At 45.0% G+C, this 24,871-nt stretch overlaps 2 protein-coding genes across 5 annotated transcripts in view; one reads left to right on the plus strand and one right to left on the minus strand.

Moving 5' to 3' along the window:
- The window catches only part of ANAPC10 (anaphase promoting complex subunit 10), a 99,790-nt gene extending 86,346 nt beyond the window's left edge, over positions 1–13,444 (minus strand). The window contains exons 1-3 of one of the 4 annotated variants that reach the window (XM_040418514.1): positions 13,354–13,444; positions 8,591–8,665; positions 5,297–5,417 (exon numbers count right to left, since the gene is read on the minus strand). In XM_040418514.1, the coding sequence (XP_040274448.1) occupies positions 5,297–5,411 (115 nt within the window). In that variant the 5' untranslated portion in view covers positions 5,412–5,417; positions 8,591–8,665; positions 13,354–13,444. Of the gene's footprint in view, positions 1–5,296; positions 5,422–8,590; positions 8,666–13,323 lie in introns of all 4 variants that reach the window. The other 3 variants (XM_040418512.1, XM_040418513.1, XM_040418511.1) reach the window with 3 other exon arrangements.
- Positions 13,445–13,522: 78 nt separating this feature from the next.
- ABCE1 (ATP binding cassette subfamily E member 1) overlaps positions 13,523–24,871 on the plus strand; it is a 36,232-nt gene continuing 24,883 nt past the window's right edge. Inside the window, exons 1-4 of the mRNA XM_040418509.1 lie at positions 13,523–13,719; positions 21,527–21,680; positions 22,440–22,525; positions 24,162–24,259. Coding sequence (XP_040274443.1) covers positions 21,578–21,680; positions 22,440–22,525; positions 24,162–24,259 — 287 coding nt within the window. The 5' untranslated portion in view covers positions 13,523–13,719; positions 21,527–21,577. The remainder of the gene's footprint in view (positions 13,720–21,526; positions 21,681–22,439; positions 22,526–24,161; positions 24,260–24,871) is intronic.

A 24,871-nucleotide genomic window follows, 5' to 3' on the forward strand; every position in this document is an offset into this window, starting at 1 on the left:
TGCAATACAGAGTGCTTCCGTGGGTTCTCTCTCCATGCCTTGTTGTGCTTTTTCATAGGTGTATAAAACATTTATCTAAATATCCTAGTTATAGTGGATTTGATTATATATACCTATAAGAGGCCATATTGGACTTTGTTAATGAGTATCTGTAAAGATGTGGTGTTTTTACTAACAATCAATTAACCGTTGGTGTAGCAGAGGAGACACATATCTGTGAGAAAACAAGGTTCATTCATATTATTATCTATAGAATAAATTTAGGAGTGTGAGAAACATTCAAAGGCGCGCCTAGAAGTCTGTCCTTAATTGGTAAGAAGTGTCAGAATTAATCCCTATAGCTTTGATTTAGGTTCCAGAGGTCATGTGTATAGAATGTGAGATAAAGCCATAATTGGATATTTAACCCTTAGGCTACTTTCACACTTGCGGCAGTGTGATCTGGCGGGCAGTTCGGTCGTTGGAACTTGGAACTGCCTGCCGGATCCGCCGATTTGGATGTGACTGAAAGCATTTGTTATAACTTAGACGGATCCGGATGCGGATCAGTCTCACAAATGCATTGCAAGAACGGATCCGTCTCTCCACTTGTCATGCAGACAGACGGATCAGTCTTGTATTTTTTTTCACATTTTTATCGGTCTGCGCATGCCGGAAGGATGGATTCGGCATTCCGGTATTTTGAATGCCGGATCCGGCATTTAGGCAAGTCTTCAGTTTTTTCCGCCGGAGATAAAACCGTAGCATGCTACGGTTTTATCTTTTGCCTGATCAGTCAAAACGACTGAACTGAAGACATCCTAATGCATCCTGAACGTATTACTCTCCATTCAGAATGCCTGATCAGTTCTTTTCCGGTATAGAGCCCCTGTGACGGAACTCTATGTCGGAAAAGAAAAATGCTAGTGTGAAAGTACCCTTAATAGAATGATACTAATAACTTAGGTAATAGTGTCACCTAGGGGTAAATGAGTAACATTACACCAACAGCAGAAGTGCATTTTGGGTAATACAATTACATCACAGTCCTTATCATATGTACACGCCTAGCCAACAATGATTGTCTAACTGATAAGTTTTTGATCATAAACCACACACACACACACACACACACACACACACACACACACGAGGAAAGGGACAACCACCAACAAGAAAAAAAGAGAAAACACAAAGAAACTAAGAAAAAACATGAAAAAGATCCTAATGACTAGATCAGGCTGCGGCCCTCCAGCTGTTGTAAAACTACAACTCTCACAATGCCCTGCTGTAGGCTGATACCTGTAGGCTGTTCGGGCATGCTGGGGGTTGTAGTTTTGAAACAGCTGTAGGGCCGCAGTTTGAGTATTCCTGGACTAGATCGTACCTTAGATCTGACTTCTCTTAGTCCCTGCACATCATCTGTATTCTCGGTAATGTATAACTTTGTTTCGTGTAGTATTGATATAAATTAATCAGCCTGATATTTAGCAAACTCCCTGCTGTTGGCGGATATATAGTTGTTAAAAGTGCTACATCAATATTGTCACTACTCAGTAACGATGCATATTACTGAATAAAAGACCTAAATATTGATTTCAGAGGTAACTCTCTGATTGGAATAATTTCATTCCATAGTCAATACCAGGCTTGATAATTTATATTCTACCCCATTATCCGAGATTTGTCATAGTTGGGTGCCGAGCAAGGATTTGTATCTTTTATTAACGTTATTGAGTTCTTATATCTCAAAAGTGTGGTCGAGAAGATATATTTCATCTTATGTCTGAGAGGTACTGTGTATACACTGGTATTTGTGTTGGTGCCATCTAGTGGCGAATTTTGGGTACTGCATATCAGTGTGTATCTTCGCAGATTATCGAGTTTCCCATTGATTAATCTTTGATTGTATTTTAAATTATTGTATAATAAATCATTTATATTTTTGCATAGATGCTTGTACCTTGTTTTACTGATTGCACAATATAATTTAATAACTGATCGAACTCTTTTTGAGTTGTTATATACAGTCAGGTCCATAAATATTGGGACATCAACACAATTGTAACATTTTTGGCTCTATACACCACCACAATGGATTTCAAATGAAACGAACAAGATGTGCTTTAACTGCAGACTGTCAGCTTTAATTTGAGGGTATTTACATCCAAATCAGGTGAACGGTGTAGGAATTACAACAGTTTACATATGTGCCTCCCACTTGTTACGGAACCAAAAGTAATGGGACAATTGGCTTCTCAGCTGTTCCATGGCCAGGTGTGTGTTATTCCCTCATTATCCCAAATTACAATGAGCAGATAAAAGGTCCAGAGTTCATTTTAAGTGTGCTATTTGCATTTGGAATCTGTTGCTGTCAACTCTCAAGACGAGATCCAAAGAGCTGTCACTATCAGTGAAGCAAGCCATCATTAGGCTGAAAAAACATAAACAAACCCATCAGAGAGATAGCAAAAACATTAGGCGTGGCCAAAACAACTGTTTGGAACATTCTTAAAAAGAAGGAACGCACCGGTGAGCTCAGCAACACCAAAAGACCCAGAAGACCACGGAAAACAACTGTGGTGGATGACTAAAGAATTCTTTCCCTGGTGAACACCCTTCACAACGGCCAGATCAAGAACACTCTCCAGGAGGTAGGTGTATCTGTGTCAAAGTCAACAATCAAGAGAAGACTTCACCAGAGTGAATACACAGGGGTCACCACAAGATGTAAACCATTGGTGAGCCTCAAAAACAGGAAGGCCAGATTAGAATTTGCCAAACGACATCACAGTTCTGGAACAACATCCTATGGACAGATGAGACCAAGATCAACTTGTACCAGAGTGATGAGAAGAGAACAGTATGGAGAAGGAAAGGAACTGCTCATGATCCTAAGCATACCACCTCATCAGTGAAGCATGGTGGTGGTAGTGTCATGGCATGGGCATGTATGGCTGCTAATGGAACTGGTTCTCTTGTATTATTGATGATGTGACTGCTGACAAAAGCAGCAGGATGAATTCTGAAGTGTTTCGGGCAATATTATCTGCTCATATTCAGCCAAATGCTTCAGAACTCATTGGACGATGCTTCACAGTGCAGATGGACAATGACCCAAAGCATACTGCAAAAGCAACCAAAGAGTTTTTTAAGGGAAAGAAGTGGAATGTTATGCAATGGCCAAGTCAATCACCTGACCTGAATCCGATTGAGCATGCATTTCACTTGCTGAAGACAAAACTGAAGGGAAAATACCCCAAGAACAAACAGGAACTGAAGACAGTTGCAGTAGAGGCCTGGCAGAGCATCACCAGGGATGAAACCCAGCGTCTGGTGATGTCTATGCGTTCCAGACTTCAGGCTGTAATTGACTGCAAAGGATTTGCAACCAAGTATTAAAAAGTGAAAGTTTGATTTATGATTATTATTCTGTCCTATTACTTTTGGTCCCTTAACAAGTGGGAGGCTCATATGCAAACTGTTGTAATTCCTACACTGTTCACCTGATTTGGATGTAAATACCCTCAAATTAAAGGGAGTCTGTCATCAAAGTTTCACCTTTTAACCCTTCCCATAGCTTTCTAGCATTAATTACTGTGATGCCGTACAAGGAATGGGCATCGCAGTGCGCATGCGCCGGACTGAGTGCGCAGGTGCGGGATCTCGGCGAAACAAGAAGTAAGTAGATGGGCGGTCAGAGAGAAAGAATGGGCGGGGGGAAGCGACAATAAGGCTGAGCTAGCTGGGCACCTACGAGGGTAACGCCGCCCCTGGGTACTTGCGAGCCCTCATTTGCATATGCTACTAAGTTGTTTTTTGCCGGTTTTATAAGTCCAGGATTGCTCATAAAGGTAACGTTTTTATTAACTGTAAGGCTGCTAGAAAGCTATGGGAAGGGTTAAAAAGGTGAAACTTTGATGACAGACTCCCTTTAAAGCTGACAGTCTGCAGTTAAAGCGCATCTTGTTCGTTTCATTTCAAATCTATTGCAGTGGTGTATAGAGCCAAAAATGTTAGAATTGTGTCGATGTCCCAATATTTATGGACCTGACTGTATGTCCACCTCGAAGATCAACTGCCTTTGACATTTTTTCTTTGATCCCCGACAGCCTCCACACCGCACAAAAAATAGAACATGGTCAATTTTTTTGCAGTACTGATGGATGACGGACCCATTCAAGTTGAATCATTGTGAATCAGTCTGCGGCAGTCGCACGGATGGTGCCCATGCATTGGGGACCGCAAACTGCATGAGACCTAAGAAAGAGACTATCATGTACTACATGCGGTCCGATTTCATTTTTAACATCAACCATGGGATAACCCCTTTAAGTTTCCAGCTAAACCTCCTTCAGAAAGTTTATCACCCAGACAAACCTCTCTTGACATTAGGGTATGTGCATTAAATTATAACAAAGCTGGTCTAGTGTATGGTCATTTAGAGAATAGAACAAGGCAGTGCTGCCCCCTACCAGGACTCCTTGGATGTGATCCCTCTCAGAGAGAGGGAAGAAATATAGGAGCAGGCTGCTTTAAGCCTGAAATTTGGGCTAAGTGCTCACTACTGCATCGAAAACAATATACTATAACCAAGATAAGCCCCTTTACCATATCCCTAATTTGACATATTGAGACGTTATAACTGAGAAATGTTGTCAGTGAAAACATATGCAGCTTCTCTATTTCCATGCAATTTTATCTTAGTAAATGTAGTAACAAACTTGAAGTCATTTTGAAAAAAGAAATGTCTAATTCACTTAGTAAAGGTGGATTCACACGGTGCAATAATCGGGCAGATGATTATGCTCGTTCTTGACAATCTGCCGATGTAAAGGAGCGGCCGATAACCCGATGATTGAGTGAGATGCTTGTTCATCAGTTGATCCTGTCCTTCGTGCAGGCACATCAATCATCATTTCTGGGCAGCAGATCGGGCTGTCTATACAGCAATCTGCTACCCACAAACAATGGAGCTGTGTGAGGACAAGGGATTGCAATAGTGATCTGTCGTCCTCATACTGTTGAGGTGATCGCTGCATGAAGATTCACTGAACGAGCAGCCGACTGCCCGGAAGGAACGCTTCCTTTCCGACAATGTGCAGGTGCACACCCCAACTGGTTACCTTCCCTCTGTACCCTTGCTGCAGACTGCTAGCAATTCATTCATAACATCTAGCAGAAATAATAAAGGAATGGGACAACATGGACCCATAAGAACAGAGGCTCCAGAGGGGAATGCATGAAGCTAGTAAAACAGGCCTGTCAGGAGTGGTGATAGGTCCTCTCTAACTGTCACATATTATTAACCTTGTACCTGGTTTACAAGAAGACAAAGACCAGACAGCTTGAGAGCCAATTTCTCGCACAGTTCCAGTTCTTTTCAGCTGGTTGGGGTCGGCACCAGGTGGGGTTTTGTTGGGTGTTGTCATTTCCAACTATCTGGAGAGATGTAAGAAAACTGCATTGTGATAACCAGACATGTTAAACAGATTGTCCAGGCTACAGATATTGATGACCTATCCCTAGGACAGCTCATTAATATCAGATTGATGGGGGTCTGACAAACAGGCCATGGCACACCTGCCGACGGAATGTTTCGCTGTAAGGACCCATTCATTTTCAATGGGTCCTGAAAAAAAACGGACAGCTCAATGTCTGATTTTTTTTCAGGACCCATTGAAAATGAATGGGTCCAGATCTGTTCAGCAAAAAACGGACGTGTGAATGGACCCTAAGGATAATATTGGACATGTGAGCAGTGCATGGACATGATGCTTACAACGGGAGCCAAAAAGTTCAATCTTGGTTTCATCAGCCCAGAGATTCTTGTTTCTCACAGTCTGGGGTTTTTTGCTCTGATATACATTGTCAGCTGTGAGACCTTATATAGACAGGGGGGGTCTTTCCAAATAAAGTCCAATCACTTGAATTTACCAGAGGGAGACTCCAATCAAGGTGTGGAAACATCTCAAAGATGATAAGATAAAAGGGAAATATCAAGTGTCATAGCAAAGGATCTGAATATTTATGTCCATTCAAAATGTTAGTTTTTCCTTTAAAGGGAGTCTGTCACCACAATTTGCCCTTATAGACCACTGTACATAGCGCTGTAGTATAACTATAGATCAGTCAAATGGTTCCTTTGTCTTTTTGTTTGGATGTTCACCAGGGGCAAAAACTGAGTTTTATTCATATGTAAATTAGGGCTCGCAAGTGCCCAGGGGCGGCGTTCGGGCTGTAAGTGCCCAGGCCGCTCTGCCTTCTTCTCATATAACCCCTCCCCAGTCTGTTGCTTGGCCTGCCCTGTAAGCCTCTTACGTCATCCAGTGTACTGGCCGATATCCCGCCCGCGCATGCACACTGCATGGAATGATGCTGCTGCCCACAATGGTCATCACAGTGCGCATGCGCCGGCGGGATATCGGCCAGTACACTGGATGACATAAATATCATTACAAGTTGATATTACCTCTATATTACACAAGCACATGGGGGGAGAATTACCATGCCTCCATGCCAGCTTTCTGGTGTAAAAAAGTTACGAACCCCATGTTTGCAACTTTTTAAATGCCACTGCACCTAAATCTAGATGCAAGTGGTGTTTCTACAGCATCCTCTCCAGTTTCCAAAAAGGGGCTTGGCGAGAACAAGAAGGGGGCAAGCCGAGCAGGCCCAGGATGTTTATCTTCTTTTAGCCCAGTTTTCAGGAGTAAAAGACGACTGAAATCTATGGCAGCCAAAGTTCTCAAATTCAGTACTGTCATGTAGATTTTGCCAGCAGATACAACTTACAGCAGTATTTCTCCCATACCCTACAGCAGGGATCAGCAACCTCTGGCACTCAGCTGTTCAGAAACTACAACTCCCAGAATCCTCCTTGGGAGTTACAGTCAAGTAAATGTGTGTGCTGGGAGTTGTAGCTTCACAGCAGCTGGAGTGCCAGAGGTTGCCGATTCCTGCCCTACATTAAAGGGGTTGTGCCAAGTTCATATATTATCCCCTATCCCTTAATTAACTGATCGCTGGCGGTCTGAACGCTAGGACTCCCACCCATCCGGAGAAAAGGGGTCTCATTTCCGCGATCTGATGGAGCAGCAGGGAGTGTATGCACCCTGCCGCTCCATTCATTCTCTAGGAGATAGACTGCTGGAGATAGTCAAGTACAGCTCTCAGCTATGTCCAGTGCTCCCATAGAGGATGAAGCCTGTGGATATGGGATAACTTCGAACTTGGCACAACCCCTTTTTTGTGTCTGTTTATTCAGATGCAGAAGCTCCTTCCAGATCATCTTTTCTTACTTTGGCTTATATCCATAATCACTTGGAGCCTTCTTTAAAGCAGGTACAATATACATATACAATACTTTTAGAATAAGGCCAATAAGTTATAGAACGGATTCTGTATAAATCTATATTCAATAAGCTCCCCCTAGTGGTGGTTGTGGAGATCCATAACTTCTCCACTGAGGCTAGGTCTACACGACGACATTTGTCGCGCGACATTGTGTTGCACCAATGTTGCGCGACAATTTTTATAATGGCAGTCTAGGGTGTCGCACTGCAACATGCTGCGACTGCGATGCAACAGTCGCAGAAAATCCATTCGAGATGGATTTTTCTGCGACTGTTGCATGTTGCAGTGCGACACCATAGACTGCCATTATAAAAATTGTCGCGCAACATTGGTGCAACAAAATGTTGCAGTGTAGTTGTGCCCTATCTGTCGCGCGACAAATGTCGTCGTGTAGACGTAGCCTTAATCTAGATGCTCAGATATCCATCAGTTGATACAATAGCAGTAGCTATTCCTTTTCAGCTTTCGTCAGCGTCAACAAGGAGAGACACTATCAAGTCATAGACTGTTGCAATCCCTCTACTCTAGCAATACATTTTAGAGGACCGGTCACCTCTCCTGATGTTGTTTCAGCAACTACTTGCATTCTCCACGCAATAATTCTAAAGCGTCTATTCTTATATTGCTATGTTGTGCTATTAGCTATTCCTTTATTATTCCTGCTAAAAATTATGAATTGCTATTAGTTTGCAATGAAGGTCCAGACGGGTGTTTTCAAGTTGGAGGTGTGGCCCTGCACAGTCTGATACTGGCAGCACTGATTAGATAGTGTCAGACTGTGCAGGGACACATCCTCAACTGGAAACACTTATCCAGACCTTCATTGTAAACTGCTAGTAATTCATTCATAACTTGAAGGAATCCTCACCTTTGGGTACCTAGTTTATAGTTAACCAGTAAAGGTGTGCTATGCTGTTTGTCTGTCTGTGTACCGAACCTCTGCCTGGTAACCAATTCCGATAATCTACTCGATGCCTTGACCTACCAGACCATGCCCTGACCTCGGATTGTTTTACAGATACACACGAAGTCTGCCTGTCCTGACCTCTGCCTGTAAACTGACTATGAGTATTGCCTGATCCTTCTCCTCCTGCCAAGTGGATCAGGTGCCACCTACACCAGGACTATTCCTAGAGGTAGAGGTCTGGAGAGAAGACCAGATCCCTGTAGGGGATAAAAGGTGAAAACCAGGGGGCCAACCCAATTAGTTCATACAGTCGTTACATTACAGCAACTTTAGATGTCAATCACTTACCAAGCAATTGATTGTGGAGATGTTTGGAAGTTTAAGTTGAGGAAACAGGCCAGTATAGACAACTTTGGGAAGAACCTAAAAACAAAATACAAGATTAATGACTTGCTGCTTTATACAGTTACATTTTATACAAGATCCCTTCAGACAGGTATAATGATGTCAGGTTTGGATTTACTGCAGGAAACCATAGGCACCATGATGAGGAGTTCTTCTGAACGCTGCTTCCAGTTGGTACAGTGATCAGGTAAAGGACTAGCTAGAAGGGTCCAATTATAAGGCAACACAATAGAACAAAGACGACCGCTACTTATCGAGCAGACAGGCTTTGGATTAACAATGCTAGTACTACAGCCGCCACAGGATCGGATTCATACTTTACACTGACAGACAACATTTACAGGTCCATCTCAATAAAGGAGTATAGCGCTGCAAACTAAATTTATTTCCGTAATTGAATTCAAAATGTGAAACTCATATTATATAGATTCATTACAAACAGATTGATCTTGGTAAGGGACTCTCACCGATCAGCTGTTTGGGAAGGCAGTAGCGCCGCAGCCTTCTCTCAGCTTTTCCTAGGCCAGTGAGCACACGTTCATTGATGACGTGGCCCAGGGGCAGCTCAGCGCCATAGAAGTGAAGCACGATACCATGCACAGCCGCTATGCAAAGTATGGCGCTGTGCTTGGTAAGCTACGAGAAGGTCATGGTGCTCACAGAAGAGCCAGCGTCTTCTCAAACAGCTAATCGGCGGAGGTCCGGGGTGTTAGACCCCCACCAATCAGATACCGATGACCTATCCTGAGAGGTCTTGGAAAACCCTTTTAAGTAAATTACGTTTTGGATTATATTGTCATTTCTTGAGATGCACCCGTTTGGCAGCCTGTATTCAGACCATAAACTGTTCATGACTGGCTGAGAAGCCTCACAACACCGGGGGAAATGTACTCATGGGGTTTGCGTTGAGTTGGTGAAAGGTGCGCCACATTTATCAACAGCAAGTTGTCTGATAAATTTGGCTCATCTTTAAACCTAACACTTTTGTCTAAAAGCACCACTCACGATTTCCTACTTAGCCCCTTAAGGCCCCTTTACACGAGCGAGTATTCTGTGTGGGTACAATGCGTGAGGTGAACGCATTGCGCCCACACTGAATCCGGACCCATTCATTTCAATGTGGCTGTGTATATGAGCGTTGTTTTTCACGCATCATTTGTGCGTTGCGTGAAAATCTCATGTTCTATATTCCTGCATTTTTCACGCATAGAAGTGAAAAAGTAAATGGGGCGGCGTGAAAATCGCATCGCATCCGCAAGCAAGTGCGGATGCGATGCGTTTTTCACGTATGGTTGCTAAGAGGTGTTGTTTGTACACCTTCAGTTTTTTATCACGCGCGTGCAAAACGCATTAAGGGCTTGTTCACACGAACGTGTGAAGCCCGTGCTGTGGACCGCAATGCACGGGCACCGTCCGTGGGGCAGCCGCATGGGGATCGCAGACCCATTCACTTGAATGGGTCCGCTATCCGTCCGTTCCGCAAAAATATAGAGCAAGTTCCGGAGGCACGGAACAGAACCCCAGAAAGCACTCCATAGTGCTTCCGTAGTGTTCTGTTCCGCATCTCCGGATTTGCGGACCCATTGAAGTGAATGGGTCCGCACCCGTGATGACAGATAATTGCTAAGGAGTGTTCATAGGGACGCTCGTTAGCGATTATCTGGTGGTGAAAAGGGTTGGTCCATCTGGGAGATTGATGGCACATCCCAGAGATGGCACCAGCACCTGACAAATGCTGAGAAAGGAAAAAAGGAAAACTTCTTTAAAAGGGATTCTCCAAGAGTATAAAATGTCCCCCCATGTGCCGGGGACCCCACATGGAATATACTTACCCCGGTCCCTGCACCGTTCCTGGTTCCCGCACCGCCGCTGCTGCTTTTCTCTGCACACAATGAAAATATCTGGTGTCGGGGGGGGAAGGGGGGAATGGAGCAGCCAATGGCAAACGGGGACGAGCCTCCGTAGCGTCACCGGCATCAATAGCGACTGTGGCATCTGTGGGGTTAGACAGAGGGAGGGTGCTCCCTCTGACCTCTGATCTGAGCCCCATTGTGAAATTGCAGGGGCTTTGATCAGTGGCCATGACAGTGTGGGGCCTTGTGAAGGTTCCCAGGCTAAGTGCCTGAAAAGCCGTGCCCATGGCACAGCTTCTCATTCAGGCTGTCAGGATCCCATACCCTGCGATAGTATTCTATTGCAGCTTATGGGACAAGCAATCCCCAAGGGGACTATAAATTACAGTAAAAAAAGTTTTAAATAAATTAGAAAAACACAACATATTAAAAATCTAATTTCTCCACGCCTACAGCTCTGTAGACAGATATAAAAAAAAAGTTATGGCTGTCCAAAAATGGCAAGATAAAGAAATTGTTTATTTTTTCAAAAGGTTTTCTTTTTTTAATGGGCAACCGTCATCAGATTTGTACCTATGAAGTTGGCTGACCTGTTACATGTGCACTTGGCAGCTGAAGACATCTGTGTTGGTCTCATGTTCATATTTGCCCTCATTGCTGAGAAAAATTATGTTTTAATATATGCAAATGAGCCTCTAGGAGCAACGGGGGCGTTACCATTACACCTAGAGGCTCTGCTCTCTCTGCAACTGCAGCACCCTCTGCACTTTGATTGATTGTCAATCATTTGCATATATTAAAACATCATTTTTCTCAGCAATGCGGACACATATGGACATGGGACCAACATAGATGTCTTAAGCTGCCAAGTGCACATGTAACAGGTCAGTCAGATTCAGTTTATAAACTGCTGACAGATGTCCTTTAAAATAAAAAATAAAAAAACATTCTAAAAATGATACAAATTTAATATAGCTGTAATTATACTGACCCATACAACAAAGACATGTCATTTTTAGCGCACTGCGAATGCCGTAATATCAAACCCCAAAAAACCTTGGTAAAATTGTGTTTTTTAAATTCCCTCCACAAAGAATTATTTTTCCTGTTTTCCAATAACTATGTTAAATTAAATAGTGCTATTAAAAATACAATTTCTACCGCAAAAAATAAGAAGCTACTATATAGCATACAGGGCGCCAAAACTGAACGGGGGGGGGGGGGCAGAGTGGAGAAACGGAGCAGCGCATCTGGGGGAAAAAAAAGCGCCCTGACATCTACAGATCATGCCCTACACTGCCCCGTACTAATATTATAATGTCAGGACCAGTGAAAGGTCCTCTTTAAAAAGCTATGGTTCTTGGAATGTGGGGGGAAAAATAATATAAAAGGATCCAGTCTTTAAAGGGTCAGCTGAGCTAGCCCTACTGTGCCTGGTCTAACTGAATCTCCAGGACACAGACTCATTTAATGACTGCCCCCCAGATAACTCAAATGTATATATAATTGTAAGTATTTAAGAAGTTTGTATTTTATCATTCATTTTCTTTATTTCCTGGAGAACCCCTTTAAAGCGAGTCTGTCATCGGTTTTGGTCACGCTCAACTGCCGACTAAATGAGGTAGACGCTGGGGAGAGCAGTACAAAACATACCGTTTGAGGAGCTCTTCTTATCAGGAGTAGTGTGAATATTACGTTTTATTCTACCCTGCAAGTGTCTGGGAGGCAGGACTTCCCTGAGAACGGCTCTCCACATTGAGCGGCTTTACAGCCCCTCCCCCTCTGCTCCTAGTGACAGCTGGAGTGGTCTCCTGTTGGATGTCTGTGAAGGTTCTCATTTATCCAGGTCATGGTATATCTGTAAGGAATAAATCAAGGCAACTGGACGTACTGTAGATTTCTTGAAAACGTTTCACTCGTTCTTCCAACGAGCTTTCTCAATTCTGAGTGACTGTACAAGAATTCTCTGGTAATAAATATGTAACTGAATCAACATCTGGTAATTATACCCAGCATGGGGTCAGAGGTCATTATATCCAGCCTGGGGTCAAAGGTGTTGATTCCATTATCTAACCCCTCCGCCTCTATTCAAGCTTGGCTTCTCCATTTTTATGTAGATGGCCTCCTTCACACCTCGTTTGTACCAATTGGCCTCCTTATCCAAAACACGTACTTGACTGTCTTCAAAGTTGTGACCTGTTTCTTTTAGATGTAAGTACACGGCTGAATCTTGACCAGAGGTTTTGGCTCTTCTATGCTGAGCCATACGCTGATGTAGTTCTGAGCATTCCTCATTGCACTGGACTGCGTACACAATGTTGTCCATCTTGTGTTTAGGCGTTGGGTCTTTGGGGTGAACCAGTTGTTGCCTCAGTGTGTTGCTGGGTATAATGACTTCTGACCCCATGCTGGGTATAATTACCAGATGTTGATTCAGTTACATATTTATTCCCAGAGAATTCTTGTACAGTCACTCAGAATTGAGAAAGCTCGTTGGAAGAACGAGTGAAACATTTTCAAGAAATCTACAGTACGTCCAGTTGGATGTTACAGCTGTCACTCAGAGCAGAGGGCACTTCTCAGGGAAGTCCCGCCTCCCGGACACTAGAGAAATCATCTAAAGGGATGAATCTCATACTATTTCAGTACAGCCATTGGGTGAATATCACTTCAAGGTAGAAAAGACACTTTAAAGGGAATAAGCAAGACAGTCATAGTCAGCTGTGAGAATAAAATACAGTTATCTGTACTAAGACCCCATACTGCCCAGCCTGACAGGGAGTGACTACCCGAGGGCACCAGACAATGCCACGCCATGCCTACTCTGTACTGCTGGCAGATCACAAGGCTCACTTCATCCCGGGAATACAAGCTCCGCTTCCTTCCAACCACACTCAATCAGACCGCCAGCCTCTCACTGCTTGGCCACTGCTGATGACGTCAGGCGCATGACTCTGGGATGAACGAAGCGTTCCACAGTGGAACGCAACGCCTACGTAGCTCTGCACGCCAGCGCCGTGGGAGGAGGTAGCAGCGGCGGCGGCCATCTTGGCCGGTTTCTCTTCGTGTGTGCTTCGCACGCTGCTACCCGGGGAGAAGTGTAAGTGTTACCGCTGAGAACAGGGGGGAAGAGGCGGTCGTCTGACGTCCCTCCCATTCCCCACCAACCGGCACCTGCCATCTCAGCAGGGGTAGCAACCCCTCCCCGGGCCTCCATAGGTGAGTTGCCGCTAGGGCCTGGCCTCTGGTCAGCAGTGTACGGCGGCCTTACCCTTTCATTTATCTGTTGGCGCCTCATGCTGGGGACGCTGCCTAATCCTCGTGTATGTATCATGTATGTGCATCTGCTCCAGGGGTTAGAGTCCTACTGCCCCAGCTCTTGTGGCATGCTGGGACTTGTAGTTTTACAACAGCTGGAGAGTAGGCTGCAGACCATATGGGTAGAAGCTGTCTGTTCTCCCCTGATGGCCAGCAAGCCTTTGACTCCTCTATAAACGTGCACTCTCAGCCGAGCATGCATGTCTGTTTAGTAGGGAGACCAGAACAAACCGCACTCCTCAGGCATCGACTCATCTCCCACAGGGGTAAAGGATCTGCCATGTTGTAGTCTAAGGCCTCTTGCACACGACCGTATGGCTTTTTCAGTGTTTTGCGGTCTGCAAAAAATGGATCCGCAAAAAATACGGATGACGTCCATGTGCATTCCGTTTTTTTACGGAATAGCTGGTACCTGATAGAAGACTCCTATCCTTGTCTGTTATCCGGACAATAATAGGACATGTTCTATCTTTGAACGTAACGGAAGGCATACGCAGTACCTTCTGTTTTTTTTCTTCTTTTGGATCTATTTTTTTTCTTTCTTGCGGATCCATTGAAATGAATGGTTCCGCTTACGGCCCGTAAACGGGGGGAACGTTTGTGTGCAAGAGGCCTAACATACCCAATCCTTCCTTCACCCCAAGATCTGCCACCGTGGAAGAGTCTGGAAACGCCTACTCACTATTTGATTGATCCAAATTGGCGGGGGGGGGGTTTGGCTGCCTTTATGTGCATGTCATATTAGGGTACTTTCACACTAGCGTTTTTCTTTTCCGGCACCGAGTTCTGTCAAAAGGGCTCAATGCCGGAAAAGAACTGATCAGTTTTATCCCTATGCATTCTGAATGGAGAGAAATCCGTTCAGGATGTCTTCAGTTCAGTCTTTTTGACTGATCAGGCAAAAGATAACACCGCAGCATGCTGCGGTTTTATCTCCGGCGGAAAAAAATGAAGTCTTGCCTGAATGCATTTTTTTTCCATAGGAATGTATTAGTGCCAGATCCGGTATTTAAAATGCCGGATCCGTCCTTCCGGTGTGTGCATGCGCAAACTGAAAAAAAGGTGGAAAAAATAAATGCCAGATCCGTTTTGCTGGATGACATCGGAAAGACGGATCTGGCATTTCAATACGTTTTTCTGACTGATCAGGCATTTTTCAGACTGATCAGGATCGTGATCAGTCCTACTAAAGAATACGTTTTACCTGCAAAGGAACTGCTTGCAGGATCACTCTGCCGCAAGTGTGAAAGTAGCCTTAGGCCCCTTTCACACGGGCGAGTTTTCCACGCGGGTCAATGCGTGAGGTGAACGCATTGCACCCGCACTGAATCCTGACCCATTCATTTCTATGGGGCTGTGCACATGAGCGGTGATTTTCATGCATCACTTGTGCGTTGCGTGAAAATCGCAGCATGCTCTATATTCTGCGTTTTTCATGCAACGCAGGCCCCATAGAAGTGAATGGGGTTGCGTGAAAATCGCAAGCAAGTGCGGATGCGGTGCGATTTTCACACACGGTTGCTAGGAGACGATCGGGATGGAGACCCGATCATTATTATTTCCCCTTATACCATGGTTATAAGGGAAAATAATAGCATTCTGAATACAGAATGCATAGTAAAATAGGGATGGAGGGGTTAAAAAATAAATAAATAATAATTTAACTCCCCTTAGTCCACTTGTTCGCGCAGCTCGGCGTCTCCTTCCTTGCTGATTGTAGGAACAGGACCTGTGGTGACGTCACTCCGGTCATCACATGGTCCATCACATGATCTTTTACCATGGTGATGGATCATGTAATGACCGGAGTGACATCACCACAGGTCCTGTTCCTACAATCAGCAAAGAAGGAGATGCCGGGCTGCGCGAACAAGTGGACTAAGGTGAATTAAATTATTATAAAAAAAAATTAACCCCTCCAGTGCTATTTTACTATGAATTCTGTATTCAGAATGCTATTATTTTCCCTTATAACCATGTTATAAGGGAAAATAATACAATCTACAGAACACCGATCCCAAGCCTGAACTTCTGTGAAGAAGTTCGGGTTTGGGTACCAAACATGCGTGATTTTTCTCACGCGAGTGCAAAACGCATTACAATGTTTTGCACACGCGTGGGAAAATTGTGCATGTTTCCGCAATGCACCCGCACATTTTCCCGCAACGCCCGTGTAAAAGAGGCCTTAGACTTTCAAAAGAGCAAAGTTTCTTGTGTGTAATGGCACATGACTGTGTGCTAGATCTCCCGGGCTGACTGCGCCTTTTCTGAATTGTATCTGATGGCGGATCAAGGGGATCCGTGGTCGGCCCGGGAGATTCAGCAGACACACGGACTATATTTCCCAGGCCGATTATGGTTGTGTGCATTAAGGCTACTTTCACACTCACGTTTGGTGCGGATCCATTATGGATTTGCACAGACAGATCCGTTCAGATAATACAACCGTCTGCATCCGCTCAGAACGGATCCGTTTGTATTATCTGTAACATAGCCAAGACAGATCCGTCTTGAACACCATTGAAAGTCAATAGAGGACAAATCCATTTTCTATTGTCAGAGAAAACGGATCCGTCCCCATTGACTTACATTGTGTGCCAGGACGGATCAGTTTGGCTCAGTTTCGTCAAGCGGACAGCAAGACCCTGCAGGCAGCGTTTTGGTGTCCGCCTCCAAAGCGGAATGGAGACTGATCGGAAGCAAACTGGTGCATTCTGAGCGGATCCTTATCCATTCAGAATGCATTAGGGCAAAACTGATCCGTTTTGGACCGCTGGTGAGAGCCCATGATGGAGCTCAGAAACGGAAAGCCAAAACGCCAGTGTGAAAGTAGCCTAAGCCAGGGCTCGACAAATCCCAGGTCGCCATGGCGACCAGGAATTTAGTCCTGGCGCTTGGGGATTTGTCAGCCCGTTTTCAAAGGTGCCCGGGCGATGTGTGCGGAGCTGCCGTTCTGTCCGGAGGCAGCACTGTTTGAAACAGCTTGGTCACAGCACACAATAGCAGAGACGCTGGCAGCAGGGAGGGGAGGGACTCGGGAGGAGTGTAATCTGATCCTAGAGTGGAAGCTGCTTCTGACAGCCCCTCCCCTCCCCAACCACCAACCAATCAGAGCTGAGGCAAGGCAAGCACTAGCAGCTGCTTGCAGCGTTCTGGTGTCCGCCTGGCCGTGCGGAGGCAAACGGATCCGTCCAGACTTACAATGTAAGGGCTCTTTCACACCTGCGTTCTTGTCTTCCGGCATAGAGTTCCGTCGTCGGGGCTCTATGCCGGAAGAATCCTGATCAGGATTATCCCAATGCATTCTGAATGGAGTGAAATCCGTTCAGGATGCATCAGGATGTCTTCAGTTCCGGAACGGAACGTTTTTTGGCCGGAGAAAATACCGCAGCATGCTGCGCTTTTTGCTCCGGCCAAAAATCCGGAACACTTGCCGCAAGGCCGGATCCGGAATTAATGCCCATTGAAAGGCATTGATCCGGATCCGGCCTTAAGCTAAACGTCGTTTCGGCGCATTGCCGGAGCCGACATTTAGCTTTTTCTGAATGGTTACCATGGCTGCCGGGACGCTAAAGTCCTGGCAGCCATGGTAAAGTGTAGTGGGGAGCGGGGGAGCAGTGTACTTACCGTACACTTTAATAGCGTCTTTAATAGCGTCCTGGGTGCCATAGTAACACTGAAAGCATTTTGAAGACGGTTCCGTCTTCAAATGCTTTCAGTACACTTGCGTTTTTCCGGATCCGGAGTGTAATTCCGGCAAGTGGAGTGCACGCCGGATCCGGACAACGCAAGTGTGAAAGAGGCCTAAGTCAATGGGGACGGATCCGTTTGAAGTTGACACAATATGGCTCAATCTTCAAACGGATCCGTCCCCCCTTGACTTTCAATGTAAAGTCAAAACGGATCTGTTTGCATTATCATGAACAAAAAAAAAAAATTTTTTTTTATTTTTTTTTTGTTCATGGTAATGTGAACGGATCTAAGCGTTTGCATTATAGGTGCGGATCCGTCTGTGCAGATACCAGACGGATCCGCACCTAACGCAGGTGTGAAAGTAGCCTAAGAATGAATCGAATGAGTCTCAGGTTAAAAGAATCTAAAGATCCGACTTAGTTAGAGACTCATTCGATTCTTTGAGTTAAAAGAACTGAGGCTGTGGCTGATGCTTTTGTTGCAGCAGTGATAAGATTAAGGGACAGGAGCAGAGAGATAAGTGACAGGACACAGTTTAGGCCTCTTTCACACTTGCGTTGTCCGGATCCGGCGTGTACTCCACTTGTCGGAATTACACTCCGGATCCGGAAAAACGCAAGTGTACTGAAAGCATTTGAAGACGGAACCGTCTTCCAAATGCTTTCAGTGTTACTATGGCAGCCAGGACGCTATTAAAGTCCTGGTTGCCATAGTAGGAGCGGGGAGCAGTATACTTACAGTCCGTGCGGCTCCCGGGGCGCTCCAGAATGACGTCAGAGCGCCCCATGCGCATGGATGACGTGATCCATGCGCTTGGGGCGCCCTGACGTCACTCTGGAGCGCCCGGGGAGCCGCACGGAAGGTAAGTACACTGCTCCCCGCTACACTTTACCATGGCTGCCAGGACTTTAGCGTCCCGGCAGCCATGGTAACCATTCAGAAAAAGCTAAATGTCGGCTCCGGCAATGCGCCGAAACGACGTTTAGCTTAAGGCCGGATCCGGATCAATGCCTTCCAATGGGCATTAATTCCGGATCCGGCCTTGCGGCAAGTGTTCCGGATTTTTGGCCGGAGCAAAAAGCGCAGCATGCTGCGGTATTTTCTCCGGCCAAAAAACGTTCCGTTCCGGAACTGAAGACATCCTGATGCATCCTGAACGGATTTCTCTCCATTCAGAATGCATGGGGATAATCCTGATCAGGATTCTTCCGGCATAGAGCCCCGACGACGGAACTCTATGCCGGAAGACAAGAACGCAGGTGTGAAAGAGCCCTTAGATTACAGTTTGAATTAACCCTTTAGGATCAAATTGGCTTCTCAAGGAGATCTATATGTTAAAGGCATCCCTTCTTCTGTCTCATTCAGTAGCTATAGAACTAAGGCTACTTTCACACTTGCGGCAGGATGGATCCGGCAGGCTGTTCACCCTGTCGGATCCATCCTTCCGCTGTTTCGCCGGACCGCAGCTCTGTCCCCATTGACTATAATGGGGGCGAAGCTCCGGCGCAGCACGGCAGTGCATGGTGAAAGGCCGCCGGACTAAAAGTACTGCATGTCCAACTTTTTAGTCCGGCGGCCTCTCACCGTGAACTGCCGTGCTGCGCCGGAGCTCCACCCCGTCCCCATTATAGTCAATAGGGTCCGGGGACGGAGCGGCGGTATATGTAACATGGTATACAGCATTATTGGGGGGGCTCTATGGAGAAGTGGGGGGGGCACTATGGGGGCACCTACTAGGGGCTTTATGACGCGGCTCCGGCTGGCTCCTAACTTTTTTAGCTGGCTCCTAGATTCCAAGGAAATTTGTCAAGCCCTGGCCTAAGCTGTACAGTAGAGGTAGTATTTGCCCCCATGCATTGGGTAATGTGATAGCCGGCACCATATAGTATTGTACCAGGTTTGTCGTACATCAGCCGATTGACAGATGGCCACAGCTTTCCACAGGATGGGTGACACAGATAATCATGTCTGCCAGAGCCATTCTATGCAGCAGGAAATGCGACAAGCTGTACTTTCCCATTGGATTTCATTATGTTTAGTTCTTTAATGTATCCAGTGTGCGGATTGTTCTTCTTGCCAGTGGATATCCCAGTCTATAGCTGGAGACTGGTCAAAGGGTTGTCCCCTTTTTTTATATTGATGACCTATCCTCAGGATTGGTCATCCGTATCAGATTGGCCCCGGCCGATCAGCTGAAGAGAAAGCAGCGGGACGCAACAGATGAATGCAGAGCGGGTGGATGTTTTTTCTCTTTTTGTAATTGTATTAGTGCCTTCTCTTTACTGCTTACCTGCTGTCTGTCACGCCTGCAGCGTCCCATTCACCTCAATGGACAGGAGCAGGGATGGAGGTGCTGTACTTACACTGCACGGGGAGCGCTGCTTTCTCTTCAAACACCTGAGTGGTGGGGGTGCCAGGAGTTGCACCCCGCCGCTGCTGATATCCTGAGAACAGATCATCAGTATAAAAAAGGCAGGCGACCCCTTTAAAACCGCTGTTTATTACCTTTCAGTGGTGGCACCTGCTGTTCTTTTCTATTTTAGCAAAGCGAGAGCCGGACCAGTGACATGCACACGTTTAGGGCTCCTAGAGAGTTCAAACTGGTCTCTAAGGACGCGCCTGCCTATATAAGGCCACGTTCACACCAGTTATTTCCATCAGTTAGGTCTCTTGCACACGACCGTATGGCTTTTTCAGTATTTTGCGGTCCGCAAAAAATACGGATGACGTCCATGTGCATTCCGTTTTTTGTGGAACAGCTGACCCCTGATAGAACAGTACTATCCTTGTCCGTTATGCGGACAATAATAGGACATGTTCTATCTTAGAATGGAAATACGGAAACTGAAGGCATACGAAGTACCTTCCTTTTTTTTTCTTTTTTTTTTGCGGACCCATTGAAATGAATGGTTTCGTATACGGAACTCAAAAAAACGGAACGTAAACGGGGGGAAAAAACGTTTGTGTGGAAGAGGCCTTATTGTGAGTGAAAACCAGTAGTGAAGCCTACACAGAGAAGGTCTAATGGAAAGATCTGCACCTATTCTGTGTTTTTGACCCGCACCTGGTTTTGGCATCAAATAAGTGAAGTGTGAACTTGGCCTAACTAAAACTATGGAGCTAAGTATAAGCTCTAGGGGGGGAAAAAAAAGATCTGCCCTGGCGTGTAATATACTAGAGTCTGCAAAACTCTGACTGAAGACGAGCACAGCTCAGCAACTGGTACAGAGAGATAAGAATGAGAAAGGGCTGCATTCCCGCCCGGCCGCAGGCTGATCGCTCTCCAGTCCTTGTGTCTGCTGGACCTCCCGGGCCGACGACGCTCCCTTGGCCTAACCGTATCATAGTCTTTTATGATGGTCAGTTCATATCTGCGCGTGGTGTGCTCTCCGCATTTTTTTTTTTCCGCCCCATTGAAATGAACGGGTCCGCATCCGATCCACAAAAATTGCGGAACAAAAATCTGGTTGTGTGCAGGAGACTTCTGATTTGGTAACTGCTTCCATTGCCTATAATATAAGAGCATCTTGGTACTATAACTCTATTATTTCTGCTTGACGTTTATGAATGAATTCCCAGCAGTTTGAGATAAATGTCCAACTGGGTGTTACCATTTGGGGGCGTGTCCCATAACGGCCGATTCGGACATTTATCCGGTCAGTGCTTTCAGTATCGGACTGTGCAGTGACGTCCCCCCTACCCTTCACCTCCCCAAGCTTTTAACACCCAGTTGGAACTTTATTCTAAACTGCTAGCAATTAATTCATAACTAATATAAGGAATATTAAAGGAATGGGGCATCATAGAGTCATGGGAATAGATGCTCCAGAATTATTACTACATGGGGAATGCAAGACGCCACTGAAACCGACCTGTCAGGAGAGGTGACAGTGCCGGAGCAGTATTGCCGTCCGTACAGTCCCTGGTGGCTCATATCGATCTTGTGGCAGAATTAGTTATTCAGGATCTAATTATTCTTAAAGCATTGCATTAACTTTTCACTTTTTTTTTTTAGGTTTGATTTTTAAAATTGCCTAAAACCAGAACAGCCAACAGTACACCCAAGATGGCGGACAAACTGACAAGAATAGCTATTGTTAATCAAGACAAATGTAAGCCAAAGAAATGTCGTCAGGAGTGCAAAAAGAGCTGCCCTGTTGTGAGGATGGGTAAGTGAGCGAGTAGGGTAACTGAAGTCATTAGTGCTTCTCCTGAGCAGACCAATGCTGATGTCTATAATGGTTTATATTAACATGGACGCCACCTGTAGATTCTGTTCCAGTCTTAAACCCCTTCCTGCAAGTGGACGCATTACCAAGCCCTAATTGTGGTCTTTTAACCACAACAGGACGTAATTGGCCATCTTGGATCCTGGTTGGAACTTGGGATTGATAACTACACTCCCCGTGTAACAACTGGGAACAGAGAAAACTATCGGTTCTCATTGCAGCGTTTGAGGTCTTAAGACCCTAGAATATTGACTGCTAGGGCATACCTTAGATACACACATACCTGTGTATTCCCGTGCATTACTGTATTTATATGCTTTACAGTTAAAATAAAAGGACGCTAAAGTCCCAATAGGACATAGAAAAAAGGAATATTAAACATACTGTAAATTACATAAAAATCAGATTGATACAGTTTTATGGGAAAAGATTCTAACTTGTATTTTATTCATTGAAATCCTTGCTCTCTTGGGTCTTACCCAGTGATAAATAGCCTGTTCTGTGTAAATGTGCTTACCAAGATAGCTCAGTCAGTAGGACCGCCCGCGAGGAACCTAAACCTGGAAAGGGCATGCTCAGTCCCGCCTGGTGTATACCATGCTGCATGCTAATCTGATTGCATGTTATAAGTTAATTTGTAGGCAGCAGAGAAGCCTTGGTGCTGAAGATACAAACAGAATTTTTTTCTTTTTCCTCTAGGAAAGTTGTGCATTGAAGTCACTCCCCAAAGTAAGATTGTATGGATTTCAGAAACCCTTTGTATCGGGTGTGGTATCTGCATCAAGGTGAGAGCACCGAGGTTTTCATTTTATTAATAAATGGCTTCATCTAGGCATGTTCAAGGGGGGGTTACTTTTCCCGTGCAGTGTATGCTGCAGTTAGAAGTGTTAGGGAGATGCTGACAGTGCAAGTCCATAATATACTGGTACTTTTCCAGTGCAGTGTATACTGCAGGTTGAAGTGGTTAGTAGAAGTGTTAGGGAGATGCTGACAGTGCAAGTCCATAATATACTGGTACTTTTCCAGTGCAGTGTATACTGCAGGTTAAAGTGGTTAGTAGAAGTGTTAGGCCCCTTTCACACGGGCGAGTATTCCGCGCGGATGCGATGCTTGAGTTGAAAGCATTGCACCCGCACTGAATACCGACCAATTCATTTCTATGGGGCTGTTCACATAAGCAGTAATTTTCACGCATCGCAGGCCCCATAGAAGTGAATGGGGTTGTGTGAAAATCGCAAGCAAGTGCGGATGCGGTGCGATTTTCACGCACGGTTGCTAGGAGACTATCGGGATGGAGACCCGATCATTATTATTTTCCCTTATAACATGGTTATAAGGGAAAATAATAGCATTCTGAATACAGAATGCATAGTAAAATAGCGCTGGAGGGGTTAAAATAACTCACCTTAGTCCAGTTGATCGCGTAGCCGGCATCTCCTTCTGTCTTCATCTGAGCTCTGTGCAGCAACAGGACCTGTGGTGGATCATGTGATGACCGGAGTGACGTCACCACAGGTCCTGTTCAGCAAAGGAGACAGAAGGAGATGCCGGGCTGCGCGATCAACTGGACTAAGGTGAGTTAAAATTTTTTTTATTTTTTTTTAACCCCTCCAGCCCTATTGTACTATGCAGTCTGTATTCAGAATACTATTATTTTCCCTTATAACCATGTTATAAGGGAAAATAATACAATCTACACAACCCCGATCCCAAGCCCGAACTTCTGTGAAGAAGTTCGGGTTTGGGTACCAAAGATGCGCGATTTTTCTCACGCGAGTGCAAAACGCATTACAATCTTTTGCACTCGCGCGGAAAAATCGCGGGTGTTCCCGTAACGCACCCGCACCTTTTCCCGCAACGCCCGTCTGAAAGAGGCCTTAGGGAGATGCTGACAGTGCAAGTCCATAATATACTGGTACAGAATTGTCAGAGCCTCTGAGGAGAATATTTGAAGGCAGTTTTGCATGAGTCTGTGTTGAGTACTTTATGCCACATTTATCAAATGTCGCATTCTGTTTGAAAAATTAGCCTAAGGCCTCATGCACATGACCGTATGTATTTTGCGGTCCGCAGAAAATACGGATGAAGTTCCGTGTGCATTCCGTATTTTGTGGAACGGAACAGCTGGACCCTAATAGAACAGTCCTATCCTTGTCCATAATGCTGACAATAATAGGACATGTTCTATTTTTTTGCACAACGGAAACGGAATGTACTCAAGTAAATTCCGTTTTGTTTTGTTTTTTGTTTGTTTTTTGACCCATTGAAATGGTTCCGTATACGGTTCGCAAAAAAAACGTAACGGACACGGAAAGAAAATACGTTCATGTGCATGAGGCCTAACAAATTAGTATTTTTTTCAAAAATAGCCCTGCACCTTGTATGTAGTGTAGTGAAACTAAATGAATTTACAATTTACAGAAATGTCCTTTTGGCGCCTTGTCCATTGTTAACCTGCCAAGCAACCTGGAGAAAGAAACCACCCACAGATATTGTGCCAATGCCTTTAAGCTTCACAGGTAAGGATAGTAAGGTACACATCAACTTCATGGCTGAAATAAAGGGGGTTTATGACCATAGAAAAAGAGCATCTGCTGCCCCTACGTATGGCGCTCTCGTCTGTGGCGCTCTCTTAAATTGTGTTGCTGTACTGGACACAGCCCCTGGACCAGAGTGTTGGTGTTTCGGTGGGAGGATAGAGTGCAGCTTTTTCCCTTGTCACGTCAACCCCTTTTACTAACTGAGTTTTTTGGGAAGACCATTAAGAAATGCATTTTGATGACCAAGCTTCTTACACATAAGCCATTTACTCACTATTATGCATAAAGACAAAATTTTATTGGATAGGGATCACCATCCATATCAGCTTTCATTTAAATGGAGTTAAAGGGAATCTGTCATTAAAAAAAATGACCTATTGTATAAATCACATTTGTGTGTTTCACATATATTTAAATAATTTTTAATATTTTCAATTTCCCATGTCAATATCTATATTTAAATAAAAACCATAAAATCCTGCAGTTTTCGCACTGGCCACTAAGCATAATAATGGGCCTCACTTCTTGTTCTGTACAGATCCCTTTACTGCAGTCACCTGCTTATCTGTCATTCTAATCCTGCCTGTAATG

This window comes from Bufo bufo, chromosome 2 (genome assembly GCF_905171765.1).
Source record: "Bufo bufo chromosome 2, aBufBuf1.1, whole genome shotgun sequence".
Classification (NCBI taxonomy): domain Eukaryota; kingdom Metazoa; phylum Chordata; class Amphibia; order Anura; family Bufonidae; genus Bufo; species Bufo bufo.